General features: G+C 31.3%; 1 protein-coding gene across 1 annotated transcript in view; it reads right to left on the minus strand.

Annotated features, from left to right (window-relative positions):
- Positions 1-16,836, minus strand: part of LOC129226091 (transcriptional repressor p66-alpha-like) — a 76,657-nt gene that overhangs the window by 3,336 nt on the left and 56,485 nt on the right. Inside the window, exon 5 of the mRNA XM_054860682.1 lies at positions 15,506-15,751. Coding sequence (XP_054716657.1) covers positions 15,506-15,751 — 246 coding nt within the window. The remainder of the gene's footprint in view (positions 1-15,505; positions 15,752-16,836) is intronic.

The raw sequence follows: 16,836 nt of genomic DNA on the forward strand, positions 1-16,836 counted from the left end.
GCTTCAGATCTGGGGTCCTATAGTTATAGAGTTGATTTTTAAATCTAGTTTCACAATTTTTTTTCTTAATTACTTTTTAATTATTGCAGCTTACTTTTAGACTATTTTATTTTAAGAATGCTTAATAATCTATGCATGTATTAGGGGTGAAAATCTTCCGCGGATCCACGATTTTCCGCTTTTTGTATTTTTTTCATTTTTCGGCCGCCGAGCATTTTCAAGCGATTGCGCAATCGCATTCTTCCTGTCAGGATTTTTGATGTCTCACGTGTTCTTTCTAAGGTAGAAAGAAGAAAAGAAGGTGGGTGGGGAGGGAAAAAGGATCGAGAATGACGTAGAAAGCATCAGCATTTATGCATTTCGAAATCCGTTTGCATCCGCTTCCATAACACTCGCTCATTTTTGTCTACTATGCCATCCTATCACTTAAACCTTTATAACGTTTTGTAGACTATTATTTTCAACCCTTCTTGTATATATTTTATTTTCTGCTGAAGACTTGTACGCTTAGTTTTGCCACATTCATTTCACAGCCACTTTCTAGCGATCACACAAATACCCCCTCACCTCCCATCTGCCCCGACCTTCCCACCAGGATTCTTTCTGAGGCATACGTTCTTTCTTGAATAGAAAGAAGTAAGGAACTTTTTGCTGTTGGTGAAGAGACGATACCATAATTGCAGTCCATTTCCGCGACAAATACTCGTGCTGCCATCTAGTAATAGAACAACAAGTCAACTTCTAATTTATTATAGTTGATTGCAAAATTAGCGGAAAAAATATTGAATGGAATTTTGTTAAAACTATTTTTCCAGTACGAAAGTGGTTAATTAAGGATGAAAACTTTTTATCCTTTCTTCAGCGAAGAGAGGATTAATTCTGTTTAAATCAATGAAATTTGCTAACTGCACAATTTCGTTAGAGATTTTTATAAGTCATTACAAAAGTAATGTAAAAAATATGACATTTAATGCAGTTGTATAGATCATTTGAAGAGCCCTAAAAAAGATGTAATAGATAAAATAAAGCTTGCAACCCAAGTTATTTTGTTTTCAGCGGAGGCGGGAGGGGGGATTAATGTGATTGAAAAGAAATGTAAAATGAAAATAAAGGATTTTTATTTTTTTTTTTTGCCTTTTCACTTCTCTTTTACAATTTGAAATTTTTGAAACAAATCATTAAAATGAAAACTATTATATTTTAGATTGTTCGTGGACTAGAATTAAAACAATGACACAGGTATGAAAAATATCAAACGTTGTAAAATGATCAAAAAAAAAAAAAAAAAACACAAAAGCGCAACAAAAATTAATTTCCTGATAATTCAAAATTTTCTCACTACAGTGATCCAAAAATTAATATTAATAACCCTATAAGGGAAATACGGCAAATGTTAAATGAACAAATAAGTTTTACTAAAAAGCATAACTTTTAGTAATGAAAATATCATAGAAAATAAAAACTTTGACATTTTTCCTGAAAGCAAAACAGAAAATGGATGAATTTAACACAAAATAGCGAATTTGCTAAACTCGTACAGAAGTGTTTCGGGGTTACAAATAACTCCTTTTTCCTTTCAAGAAAAATGTCAGCTTGCAGATTAAAAAACTCTTCCTTAGTCCATTGTCTCTGCTCACGTCTTTTCTGCAGTAAAATAATAATAAAAAAGAGTTCCCCATGACTTCATAACATGTGTCAGCGAGTTTTTACCAATTTATACTTGAAAAAAAAAATCTTTTGTTAGTACATTTTAGTAGTTCTTATTTTCCACTAAACCATCAGTGAGCACAAAATAATGCCTCAGTATCAAAAATAAATAATAGAAATTATAACACACCGAAATGAAAAAAATGCCTGAAACATAATTAAACAAATAAGTTTTGCTAATAAGTATTACTTTTAGACATGTAAATATCATAACGAAGCAAAGTTTCAAAATTTTCTGAAAAGTAAAAATAATTAAACAAAGTAAGAGAAAAAGCATAAATCTACTAAAACTCTCGGGCACGTGTTTCGGGGTTACATGGAACCGCTTTCTCCTTGCAAAATAGGTATGAGCCCATGAATTTAAAGACTCGTGGCCAAAAAGCGATTCCCCCACCTTTCTTTTGTCGATACTGTGGCACTACCTTCATTCTTTTCGAGCTCACTAATAGTTTAGTGGAAAATAAAGACTTAAAAGTACCAAGTTTTTTTTTTTTCAAGTATAAATTTGCAAAATCATGCTGACACGTGTTTTGGAGTCATAGGGAGCTCTTTTTAGCCTACTTTCCCAGTAAAAGTCAGAGAAAGAAGAAAAAAAGCATGAAAGAAGGCTTAATGCATCTTAAAAATACCCCCCCCCCCCACACAAAAAAAAGGTCAATAATAAATAAAATAGTTAGATAAATATTGAAAAATTAAAAATTGGAAAGTAGGGTATTGAGATGGGGAAAAATGTCTGTCGGTCCGTCTGTTGGTCTGTCTGTCTGTGCCCCCCTAATAACTTTTGAATGAATAGTCCGATTCGAACAAATTTTTTTTTGTTAGAAAGGTCTCGGCGAGGACATCTCATTCCCATAATTCATTTTTTGATTTGAACAATTTTTCGTTCAATTTTGGAACAGTTCAAAAAAACTTAACATTAGCGCCTATGGGGAAATTCAAATCAAAAATAAATCTTGAATTTAGGGGCAAAGTGGCTAACAAACTTTGTAGGGAAAAGCTTTTGATGAAAAACATGTATTGAATATCTTTTTGATTTAAACAAATTTTCGTTCAATTTTGAACAGTTCAAATTTCTTAACATTAGCGCCTACGGGGAAACTGAAAGTCAATATAGATTCCGGACTTAAAGGCGGATTTTCTTCAAACAAACTTTGTTGGAAATAGCTTTTTACTACTGACTCCGACTCCGATAATTTTGGCTCTCCTGACTCCGACTCCTGTGCCCGAAAATTACTCGGACTCCCATTTCCCGACTTTGAATCTGACTTCGTAGCTTTGGCAAAACTTTATGCACGGAGGAAAAATGGCTGACTCCGACTCTTAGATATTCGACTCTGACTCCAACTCCTGTATCAAATAATAAGTCCTATTTGCAGACTTTTTGGGGAAATGACCGATTTCAACTCCGAGTCTTTGAATTTAAAACTTTCGGCTCTCGAATCTAACTCTTTTGTTCCAAAATCAGATGGACTCTGACTCTGACTCCACAGCCATGGTTTTTACTGTGCAATAATTGTTTTAAATATGTTTTAATTTATGTATTCAGTTTTTGGCGGAGAAGTACGAAGTCCTTTATGTTTCTACATAAAGCTATGCGCAGACGATGAAAATTATTTCTTTAAGTTAACATCTTCTTGTTTTTATTCATTTTTGAAAGTACGTTAATTAATTCTTAAAAATTTTTTTGGTAACAGGGGAAAAACAAATGATTATTTTAATTTGAATTCTTTTTCCTCTTTGAAAGCGGTTGAAGTTTTTTTTTTTTTTTTTTTTTTGATTAAAAAAATATATTTAGCTGCTTTGTTTAAAAGGTGCTGCTATTTTATTTGTTCTTTTATTTATTTTTTACGTATCTACTTCTTTAGATAAGCGAGGCATACTATATTTCTCAAAATCAGCTTAAAATATTTAAAAAAATATATTTGAAATAATTTACGATTTTAGCTAATTTTGAGAATACTGATCAGATACTAGAAAGTCGATATTGGTATACGGGAAAGTAGGCTCATTTAGTTCTAGACAGAACTTCTTGTTTCAATGCAGAAAAGATTTTAGCTTGTTTATGTACAGACAATCGACTGGGGCGGCGAAGTTTTTAAATCCTCAAGCTCACATCTGTTTTAAAAGGAAAAAGGAGTTTCTTGTAACCCCGAAACATGTGCCAACGATTTTGCAATGTTTTATAATTTTGTATTTATTTATTCATTCATTTGTTTTCGTTTTTGCTTCAAGTCTAATTTTCAAACTTTTTTCTTTCATGGCACATTACTAAAAGTTATGCTTTTTAGCAAAATTTATTTGTTTAGTTACATTTCAGGGATTTTTCTTCTTTTCAATGTGTTATTATTTCTATTATTTATTTTGATACTGAGACATTTTCATTCACTTTCAGCTCACTAATATTAAGTGGAAAATAAGGACTAAAGTGTTCATGTAAAAGTTTGTTTCTTTTTTTTTCAAGAATAAATTTTCAAAAACTCCCTGACACGCATTTTGAACTCAAGAAATACTTTTTTTATTATTTCATTGCAGAAAAGATGTGAGCTGAGACAATCGACTGATGTGAAGTTTTAAAATCCGCAAGCTCACATGTTGTTCCTTGTAACCCCGAAATACGTCCGTACAAGCTTTTGCAAATTTATATCTTTTTATATTTATTTATTTATTCATTTTCGCTTTCAGGAAAAAATATCAAACTTTTTATTTTTCATGATAAAAGCATAACATTACTAAAAGTTATGCTTTTTAGTAAAACTAATTTCTTCTTTTATATTTCCACCGTCTTTTCCTAAAAAAAGGGGGTGTTACTAATGTAAATTCTTGAGTAGTGTAGTAAGAAATGTTTGAATTATCAAGAAATAAATTCTTATTGTGTTATGGATTTTTGTTGATCATTTACAACGTTTATATTTTTCATCGCAGAGTCATTACTTTTATTCTAGCTCATGAACAATCTAAAATATGATTATTTTCATTTAATGTATAAGGTGTTTTCTTCGCGTACGATTTATTTCTATAATTGTTAAATATAAAAATTAGTAAAAAAGCAAAAAAAAAAAAAAAAAAAGGTGAAAAATTTGCATTTATTTTTATTTTCCATTTTTATCACTTTTCAATATCATTAATCCCCCCCCCCCCCCCGGTGAACACAACAAAATTTGGATCGAAAGCTTTATTTCATCTATTACACCTCTTTCGGGTTCGAAAAATGATCTTTATAACTGTATTTTATGTCATATTTTTTAGTGAGTTTTGGATAACTTGTACAGCTAGCAAATTGTATTGATTTAAACAAAATTCCTTCTTCCTTCTCTGAAAAAAAAAAAAAAAAAAAAAGCTTTCTTCCTCAATTTTCTTGTTCAAAAAACAGTTATAGCAAAATTTCGGTCAATAATTTTTCGTTAATTTCGCAGTCAACTGTAACAAAGTAGAAGTTAACTTGTTAACGTATCACTAGTTGGCAGCACTCAACGTGCAAAAAAGGACTTTATTTATGGTCTCGTGTGAAGAGGGTGAAATAGGAGGGGAAATGCTGGAGAGTGATGGTGGGTGCAATCGTTAGATATAGCTTTCGAAATCTGATTGCATCCGCTTCTGTAGCACTCTCTCATCTTTATCTGCTATGCCATTCTACTGCTTAGACATTAATACCTTTTTGTAGACTAATATTTTCAACTCTTCTTATACTTTTTATTATTATTATTTTTTTTTATGAAGACTGCCATGCCCATTCAAAGATGCTTATCCTATTCCATCCAAGTTAATTTAAGCCAACATCATTCTTCAAATCTAGTTTTAACGCTTATCAGGCTTACCAAAGATATAGCTCTTGAAGATCTGAATAAATTCAAATTTATTTTAATTATACTGCTATTTTATTATGACATACATGTAAATATAGGAAATTAAAGATGCTTATATTCTCAAATCATGACATAGTGTTTAAAGCTTTTTCATCCATTTAAAAGTAATCATTTTATGCTAGTGTTTAAAATGACCATCAAAGCTCAAAAAGTTTTAGATTGGGTTTAGTTTTTTAATGATTTTTTATAGAATACTAGCATTCCCGTACCCGGCAATGCTCAGGTAATGGAATTAGCAGGGGATAACAGTGCTTGGTGCACCTAGTTATGAAAATCCCCTATAATAATTACTTATTACCTATATTTTTTCTAATTTTGGGAGGGTCCCGGGACCTCTAGACTCCTTATATATATGCCCTTGTCCTAAACCGATCTTTAACTGTTATTAACAATCCTTTTAAAGTATTGATTATCTTTGCAAACACAGGCCATCCACATTTTATTGTTATACCTATGTTTAAGCAAGAACTTCTTTGTATACAATATATTTAGTTTTTTTTTTTTTTTCTGGTGCTAAAATTATTAAGCTGCTTGATGAACTGACTTTTGAGCAATCTACATAAAATTGGTCGTGTTGAAAAGAAGTCCTGTCTGGGTCCCTGGACTCCTTATATATATATATATATATATATATATATATATATATATATATATATATATATATATATATATATATATATATATATATATATATATATATATATATATATATGTTCTTGTCCTTAACCAATCCTTAACTGTCATCAATGATCCTTTTAAAGTTTTGATTTTCTGTACCCGTGCAATGCCGGGTACGGGAATGCTAGTATATATATGTTATCTCAGGACATTGATTTTCATCATTTACTTTTAAGATGTGAAATAAAACTTAAATGCTTTATGTATTTTATCTGTGATGATGTTCTTAAAAACTTCGTTTCCAGTTTTGAAAAAGGGAAAGTGAAAGCCAGAAACATTATTTGACTTGAGAAAAGCCTCAAAAAATCAAGTGAGAAACAAAAACAATATCAAATTTAAAATTTGCTCTTGACCAAAAGTTGAGATGAAGTATTGAATAATTATTTGAATGGAGGAAAGCCTTCGAAAATAAGGGCTTTAAATTTCAACTACAGGTTTTAATTTTTCAGAAATTAAGGGGTTTAAATTAATTTCTCCCGAACTAATTGATGTTTTGAAAAATCCTTTCTTAGTGGATACTTTCGTAATCATGTGGACATGTTTGCCAAATGTCAAGCCTGAGGTATCAGCGGTATTGGCTGTGTGTTGATGGATATATGTTATCTCAGGACATTAATTTTTATATGTACAGATACCTAGCTGCTCCACAAAATTTCAAAATACTCCTCAAATTGTTTCTCACAATTGTTCTCTTGTTGTTGTTAGCCACACTGATAATGTCATTTTGTAATTATGGTGTCCAATGATTCAGCTTGTATTAAGTGTTTAATTATACAGAAGTTTTATAACATTAGATGTCACATTATAAATTTTAATTTCACTTGATTTGTGGGCTATGGGAAATTGAAAGTGGTAAATAAAATTGATATACCTGTTAAAATCTTAAATAAATGCAAGCTTATTTTATTTATTCATTAGCATTTCTTCTAGTAAAAAACAAAACAAAAAAAAAATTATCTATTAATATTTAAAAGACAGTATAGTATCAATATAATTTTGCGTAATGTAATCAGGGCCGCGCCAAGCCTGATTGGCGCCGTCATGCAAATGCCTTTAGAGCGTCTTCATTCAATGGTGTTCGGGGAAAATATGGTTAACACATGGAGTGAGGTTTCGTAGACAAATACAATGTGGGAAAAAAACACTAAGGCGTTTAATTAATTTTTAAAAAACAATGTAAAGATTTTTTGTTTTGTTAAAATGTACGCTTAAATACATTTATCAAAACATAAGTTTATGAATATTTTTTAAAAATAGCATTGAAAGCAAATTTATACATATGTATATTACCATGCTGAAGATATCTTATCTTCAATAATAATAAAGCTGAAAGTCTGAATATCTGTCTGGATGTCTGTAACGCGCATAGCATCTAGACCGTTCGCCGATTTTCATGAAACTTTTCACAGAATTAGTTTGTAGCATGGGGGTGAGACCTGAAAGCGATTTTTCGAAAATTCGATTTTGTTCTTTTTCTATTCTAATTTTAAGAACATTTTACTGAGCAAATTATCATAACGTGGACAAGCAAATTACCATAATGTGGACAAGCAAATTACCATAACATGGACAAGCAAATCATCATAACGTGGAACATGGGTGAGCAAATGAACATAGCAAATTGGCGAAAAATTTATTATAAATTATATTTGTAAATATACAATCTAACCAAATGACTTTTTAATTTTCTACTATGGGCAAAGCCGTGCGGGTACCGCTGGTACTAATTAAACTGATTGACACTATCGGCTAAGAGTTACAAAACAGTGACGCAACCAGAAATTAGTTTAACGCTAGGGGGGACGACACTTTTTTTTTCATATGAACTTAGCTTTAATTCTTCATTAGCCGAAACACGCAATTTGGAGATGTAAAGGGGAGAAAAAGTTTACGGAAATCTCTCCAATGTTTTTCGAAATTGATGTCTTAAAAACGCGATTATAGACTATTCTTGCTACCGAAGACTTAGCAAGTTTCTGTTCCATTAAGTGTCCCCTCAATGTTTCGAAATTTAAAGTCCTCAAAACGAAGATTTTAGACGTTCATAATGGTATTAAGAAGAAATTATCAGAGGTTCTCCCTCTTAATTTTTTGAAATTGTAATTTTAAAAGCTCAATTTTCATCGTTCTTTAGTGATATAACAGGTTTTGGGACACCCCTCCAAGAACTTTTTTTTTTTTTTGAAATTTAAGAAACTATCTTCAATATTGTTAGGGCATGGCGTGTTGGGTGGATCTCTTCAAATTGAGAATGATCTGTAATGTTTTTTTTTTGAAAATATTTTCATTTCGATACGGAATAAAAAGGATGAAAAATAAAAAGGGAAATAAAAGAAAGAGAAATATGGTTGGAGAGTAATTAGCTGACAAAAAAATCTGCAACATGGAAATTTTTAATTAAAAAAATTATATTTAAAAGATCTAAAATTTCCCCCTCGACATTTTATAAGCTGAAGCATGAAGATCTTAACACTAAAAATGAAATGTTTCTACATTTTCCTATTTAAGTGATTAAGAATATCATAAAACATTTGATGTGGAAAATGGTGGAAGTTAAAATCTTCATTAATTGACTAATAAAATTTTTACTTTGCATTTAAATTATTTTCGAGTATCCCCTTCGGTATCAATGCGAGACGCATCCCTACCCTTTATTGACACTGCAGACTTTTAATACATCTTAAACCGTTAAAACAAAAGATATGAACTATTAGTACATACCAAATGTAGCTCAAGATGCTGATATTACTCTCTACGTTTTTTATTTTAAAAAATTAATCTAATTTGAAGAATAGATTGAAGGCATAATAAATAAATGAAAAATTTGCTTCTGGTTTTCCGTGTGTTCGAAAATCGGAGAATGGCAAACATTAAACTTTGGAATACAGTGTACATTTTAATTTCATATCTAAAAGTTATTTCGAGTTCAGTAATCAAAATGGTTGTTGCGCCTCGTCGCGCCGCCTCGTACGCTCACCCAGAGCGTGAAAGCATTCACGGCTGCACATTAGGAAGAAAAATGCTAATTTACGCATTAGTTAGCGTCAAGTGTTTTCAGTGTAAAAGCTTGCGCTTTGGACTAGCATGTTTTGACACAACAAGGCAATAAGTTTTCCTTTAAGGCAGCGAGACAGATTGCTTGTTTCAATGAGCAGTATAATTTCAACCAGCATTTATATAATGAAAAGTTCAATTTTAATTTTTCGGTTGGAGATTTTTTCCCCTATTTGGAACATTTTTGATCGGTTGAGCTCGGCGCCTTCTTGACTCTGGCGCCGTCATGCGCCGCACGACTTTGCACATAGGGACGGCGCGGCCCTGAATGTAATATATATATATTAAAATTTTAAGTCTCGCAATTTTTCCTCTTTTTTGACTTCGGCCTGATTTTATTTCTGATGTATAACTTTTAAGTTTGAAATAAAAATGTTAACTGCTGAAGGATTATTAATAAGTAATACAAAAACCAGGGTCATTTTAAAAAATTAGGACACTGTTTTGATAAAATTTTAGGACATTTTTAGGACAACAAATGTCAAGAGTTAGGAAACAAACTCCAAGGGCGTATGCTTTTTTTTTTTTTTGTTAACTTTATTATGGACATCACCTGGTGCTAACCACCTGTCTAAGTGAACCATATTTGTCAGACACAGAATTAGTTCTACATATCAGCTTCCACAAGTTGACCACTGAAGTACTCAGGGGTCGATCCAGATTTTATTTTTTGAGTCCTCATTTTGTGAAAAAAGCAAAATATTTTTGAATGTTCTTTATTTTTGTAAAAAAGAAATTGTGAATTTCCCTTTTTTTTCCTGGGAAAAATTTTCCAGGTAAAAATTTAAATGTATTAGAGTTAAAAATTTAAACAAATACTTTTTTTTTCAGAAAAATCTATGATACAATACATAATACTATTCTTTCAATCACTAATATATTGAAAAGAGTATTTACTTTAAAATGGATTCCAAGAATAAAATAAGCTTAATTTTAAGAGTTTTAAAAGTTTTTTTTTTTTTTTTTTTTTTTTTTTTGTTTAATTCAAAGAGATTTTTTAAAAATAAATATTCAATTTAAAAAATAATAAATTAATAAAGAATTATGTGCTTATTACTTTAAAAGCTAGCAGTTTCCAAAAAAATTTGCAGCTACCAATAAATTTATTATGTTCTAAAATTATATCAACAAAAAATAAATTATCAGATTAAATAATGAAGTTAATCACCCAAAGCTTGCACGTATCAAAATAACTTCCATCCTTTCAAATGATGAAAATATTAGCAGGATGTAAAAAGATCGAAATCTCTCATTTGAGAAAGTTTGATCTAAAATTAGTAATTAACCAACATAATATGATCGCCAAAGTTTTAAGAAAAGCTACATAAAAATAATGAAAAAAATCTCAAGTTTGCGTAATTCGCAACAGTTCAGAAAAAAAAAAGAGAAAAAACATTATATGGTATTCATTTTTTATCACCACTCCTAACATCCTGAATTCCACTAATTAGACCAATTTTATTTTCAAAAATCGTTATAATTTAAGATAAATTATAAGAAATTTTGGTGAAAATTAACAAGTGGTATTGGCATTGGTGTAATTTTAACAAGTAGTATTGGCTTGAATCGACTCTGATGCAAGAGGATTAAAATTTTCGAGTGGGCGTAGCAAAATGATGCATGTGCAACCTTTGAATTACACAACATGGAGTGTAAGAAGGGAATTATTAATGTCCAAAAGATAAAATCACCTAGAAAACAAAAACCAGTGAGTTATTTAGAAGTAAATGCAATCAGATTTTTTGATATGCATTAAAAATCGGGGCTAATATGTGAAAAGCAGCTAAAATTTTGAACCTAACCCATAAAATCTGAAAATCCTGACGTTGCACTACCAAATTCGATCATAGTTGAAATTGATGATATCCCATGACTTCCTTGTAAAATATATATTTAATATAAAAGTATTTGGTCATTATAGCAAAATAAACCAGCCGAAATATTAGCGATAAATTCTACCTTGGTGCAAAATGAGTCTTCAAATTTGAAAGGCCGCTTTTATGATGCAATTTTTTTTCTGAAGGGACCGCTTTTATGATGTGGAATTTTGTGAAGGGGGCCACTTTTACAATGCAGAATTTTGTAAATAAGCTGCAAAGTGGACCCAATTTGGGTCTGGATTGACCCCTGGTACTGCCCACAAGCAGGGTTGGCAAGTTTTGACAGTTAGTGATTTAATCCGGTTTTAACCATGGTTTTTACCCTCATGTCACAAACCACTTTTTGACATGGTTTTGACCATACCTAAATTTCTGTTCAAAACCTGTCTAAAACTATAATATTGGCAACAAAATGACCGCAACAAGTGATCCTTTGCTTTACACATTTTGATTTCATACACTAAACAAAGTCTTTTGACTGTTTTAGATTTTTTAACTGATGTGCTATAAAACATCCCAAACTTTATTTTGATTCAACAAGTTGCTGTCTGTAGAATAAAAGAGATAAATAAAGTCTGCAGAAAAGGGCTATTGTTACAAACAGTCTTGCATAATATAGACGATCACGCGAACACAACGGCGTTCGCAGAAAATTTTTGGCTCTGCAGAAATTTTTTTAAACTGCTAATGTTAATCTAAAAAAAAAATTTTTAAAGGGAAATTTAAGAAAATCCCAGTTTACTTCTGTTGAAGCCTTTTTTCAAAAGCTTTTTAAAGCACATGTGTGAAAAAAATAATGGTTTCGGCAGTTTTCTTCAGTTGGTGATAAATAAGCCCAAACCATATGTTATTGTAAAAAAAAAAAAAAATGATTTAAAGCACTTTTTGTCTCTTTCATATTTGAATATGAACTTAATTCTTTATTCAAGGGTGAATTAGGAAAAATAATTATTTGCAGAAAATTTTCCAGTTAGGATTTGTGTTCGCAGAAAGCTTTTCATTTTATCTAAGTCTGGTTATAAATAGCAGTATATTTAAAAAATAACTAAATAAAATAGACATTTTTAAAGGAGATTTACATACTATATTTCATTCTAAACCTTTCCCCCTCAATCATATGATAACAAAATACCAGTTTCGAAGCTTTTTGTACACAGATTTATTTTCTGAGTTTGGAAAGGAGCAATTCAAAACTGGAGAAAATTCTCTCCATTGATGCTTAAATACATGAGCTATATTGGTTTTTCTAAAATCTTTCCACCAGACGTTTGCAGAGACATCCTGAACTAAGACGTAACTTCCAGCATATGGTGCAGATTCAGCTTCACAAACTGTAATTAACTTAAATGAATTTGGTCATTTCAGGCAAATATTTGCGTGTTTATGAATAAAAACTTTTTATTAGCTCAACGAAAAAGTTAATTATAAAATAAGAAAAAAAAAGATTTAGGTAGTTTATAACTAAACAATGAGTACTTAACAATGTAGTTTTACTTTTACTCAGAAGGGAATAAAAAGATACATATAAATCCTGCCAGCCATAGGATTTTTAGATTGATAAAATATTTTAGCAAATTGTTTTAGTAAAAAATTTGAAAACTGAATTCAAGTGTTTTAACATCCATAGCTATTTCTACAGCATAACGAAAATTTTTACACATACTTTAATTAAATTTAATAATTTAATAGGGTAAATTATAGTTAAATATATTTTCAGCATGAGGAAATTATATGAGTTTATAAAAAAAAGTCGATAATGACTGTATTTGATAATAATATCAGTATTGACAGGTTTTTGATGTTTTCATCAGGTCTTTAGAGTTTTCGACCAGTTTTTGACAAGTCACACCAAAACCCGGTTTTTGACCTCAAAAACCCAACCCTGTTCACAAGTGGTGCATTTACTCAGGTTTCATAGCATTTATCTTTACTAATAACTAGAGGACCCGACAGACATTGTTCTGTTCAAACTTTGTAAATTGAAAAGTTAAAAAATTTCAATAAACTACCAAGCGTTTGAACCGTTCTGTTGAAAAAAATAAATAAAAAAAAAGAGTTTAAGCTGCTATGGTGTCAGAATGCGCATATTTATTGCAACTTGATTTATCTAATTTTCACTGAGCAGTTGTTTTGTTAACTATTTTTTCTCCCGTACTTGATGCTTTGTTCCTTCAGCCATACTCGAAGGATAAAAAGCGTCCTCAGATTCTTTATTGATCTAATTCCACCATTTTTCATCCATTGTAGTCGTCTTTTCGACGTGTACAAGACGACTTTCGACTGTTCTGAGGGGACATTTCGACGAGTTACAGACGGTTTTTAGATCAGTTATAGACGAGTGTTTAGACCAGATTCGACGACTTTTCAACGTCTATTCCACCAGTTTGTGTTGTGTGGGTAACTACCTATCTAGAACAAACAGGAAATCCCGCTGCAACATCCCCCATATGAAAAAGAATAAAACAATTGAAAGGATATCGTTTAGAAAAATGATAAAGGTAAAAACAGTTCTCTGAATAAGCGAAAATCACTCATCCCTATCCCCCTCCTCCCGATGTAAAATAAACACATTCTTTGCAATTTGAAATATTTCACCAAATAAATAAAAAATACAGTAAATTACATTACATTTTAAAGCTACTGTTAACAAATGATCACGCAACTCTATTGTTTATAGCCAAAGTCGCCAAGCCACCACGTTACTGTAAACCAGCCGATCAGTGAGCTAAGCCAACTCCGACCGATTAGTGGTCCGATCTTTGGAACGAAAACTTTTTAAACTTTGTATATTGCCTAATTTGTTCTTTCCGCCAAAGATAAAGATCGTCTACTGCACTGATCTTTTGTGTACAGAACTACCCTGTTGTAATTTATCTGGACGAAAATAAAATTTGTTTCATCTTTAAATTCCATCATCTTTTCTTTTAATAATGTATTGATTAGTTAGATAATCCTTAAAGCCATCTTGACATTGGTGCCAAAACTCAAATGGATTTGAGCCAAGAAACAAACCTTGCTGGGTACAGTACATTCTGATCATTTGGTTGGGGAAACCTAAAGCACCGATTCTGGTCACATGATTCACCTACAACGACAGAACACACGTTTTGCGCGAACCTTCCCCCCCCCCCCAGTAATTTACTTTAAAATATATTACATCACTTAAAATTGTTGCTTTCAGGAAATGAATGCATCACTCTCTCTCCCTCTCTCTCTCTCTCTCTCTACGTTTTATCTATTCTCAATTAACATATCACAGTAGGAAATTTCATTACAAAAAGCAGGCTGGCTTTCTTATTGTCCTTTGGCAACGGGTTAAATATTTATTTCAGTTCTCGCTCAACAATAGGTTAAAATAAATATTAATCATTTGGGAGATATAACCATCCAATGTTTAAATTAATTAATTAATTAACAAAAACATTTCCGATTCGATCCATCGTGCTTCAAAACCATGCTTGCCACAACTTAATTACACAACAAATTTGATCAAAATCAGTCCAGCCGTTTAAAAGCCTTATGGTGACAAACGTCCGCACAGAAGATTTTTATATATTAAGATAAAGCTGAAAGTTTCTCTGTCCAGAGGATGTCTGGGTGTCTGTATGATGTCTGAATCTCTGTGACGCGCATAGCCCCTAGACCGTCCAACTGATTTTCATGAAGTTTGGCATAAAGTTAGTTTGTATCATGAGGGTGTGCACCTCGAAGCGATTTTTCGAAAATTCAATGTGGATCTTTTTCTATTCAAATTTTAAGAACAAAAATATCATAAGATGGACGAGTAAGTTACGAAATTATCATAATGTGGAACCGAAACATGGGCACAAGCCAATTGGTGAGATACGAAATTATCATAACGTGGAACCGTAACATGGGTACAAGCCAATTGGCGAGAAAATTCACCACACATTATTTAAATATACAGGCGAACCAAAAGACCTTTTAATTTTTCTATTACGGGCAAAGCCGTGCGGGTACCACTAGTTTAAAAATAAAACATGTAATAGTATAAGTCTGACAACCAGCTTTGAAAGTGTTGATGCGTACTTGGATAGAAAAATGAGGAATTCTCATGCTGGCACAAGGCCAATAATTACCTAAAATACTTATTAACTAAATAACTCTTTATAAAAATATTTTGACAGCATCAAAAATTATTTTTTTAAAAAATATTAATAATTGAGAAAGGTGTACAAAAGAGAATAGATAACAGGATGTTGTTATATGGCAATTGGGTAATTCTGGGTAGAACACAATAAAACACATAAAATGTATCTGGCTCAAATATGATTTTCTATTAAAAATTGAATTTTTTTTTACCTGTGTCATAGAGAGCTGATGTTGGTTATTTTGCACGGACTGTTGGAGATTGTGTAAATTATATCCCATCACCATGTTTGGTGGTGTTGTTACAGGGGTTCTAGACACAGAGTTGTGACTGCCTGGCCTCATCATTCCACTCATCAAGTTTGAGGAAGAAGTGTTTGAGCTATTGCCACCAGTCGTGTTATTGCACCGCTGACCAATCAAAGGAGGGGGACCTCCATGGGCACTTTGGTTGCACATCTGTAGATTTAAATAATAATAATAATAATTACAAAACTATAATATCACATTTAATTGTGAAATAATTATATAAGGAAAGTTATTGAGTTAAGATAATAGATAGTTAAGGGTTAAAATCATCACTGTCCTTCTTTAACATTTTGTTCCATTACTAGGGGGCATTGCCCCACTGATGTTCATTAAAGATTAAACCCTGATGGTTATTTTCCAATTTTATTTGGTTCGTAAAGATATAAATTATTGCGTCAGAATGCAAAAGATTTCGATTGCTTCAGAAATCTAATAGACAGAGTCAGATTAAAATCTATGTTACAATGAGAAGAAATGAAAATCTCGCCCTCCTTCCAGTAGAAAATAGAATTTAAGTAATTAGCTAACAGTCGAACCTCATAAAAAGACTCAAAGCAACCTGTAAAATTAATATGCCTTAACCATAGTTTGTAGCTTGACGGAAGGTAGGAGGTCTTGTTTATTTGTTGATTTTCACTTAGTTATTTGCCATTGCATATCTGCCAACATGTACTGGGAAAAAATCCAGAAGATGATTACAACAGATTTTTCATTGTTATTTAGGGAAGAATATGGATTTTTTATTATCCTTTGTGTACAACCAAATGTTCCTTACATCATATACACAATCAAGAGAAATGATCAAAATCCAGGAATCTCCCTGAAAAACCAGTAGAGTTGGCAGGTATGCATTGTGTTTTATTTTGCTCTTTCATAATCAGGGTGGCTCTAGCAGTTCTACCATGGAAAGTTGCAGTTATAAACTTTACATGGCCTCTTCTCAAAAGATGGAATTTTAATGCAGGGTTGGTAGAAAAAAGTTTTTCAAAGCACAATTTGTAAGAAGAACAATTTTATTTTTGAAAAGTCATGAGGATTTTATGAATTAATTGATAAGGAATGTTTAATATTCACATTTCTACTTAATTTCTTGATGATTAATTAACTAATCATTCATTTCCTCATAAGTAGAGCATTTTGTAGAGAAAATATTGTTTGAAAACCTTAAACTATTAAAAAAAATACTATACATAAAAAAATGGATCTATTATAATTAAAATCAAATAAATAATTTA

Source organism: Uloborus diversus, chromosome 7 (assembly GCF_026930045.1).
Source record: "Uloborus diversus isolate 005 chromosome 7, Udiv.v.3.1, whole genome shotgun sequence".
Taxonomy (NCBI): domain Eukaryota; kingdom Metazoa; phylum Arthropoda; class Arachnida; order Araneae; family Uloboridae; genus Uloborus; species Uloborus diversus.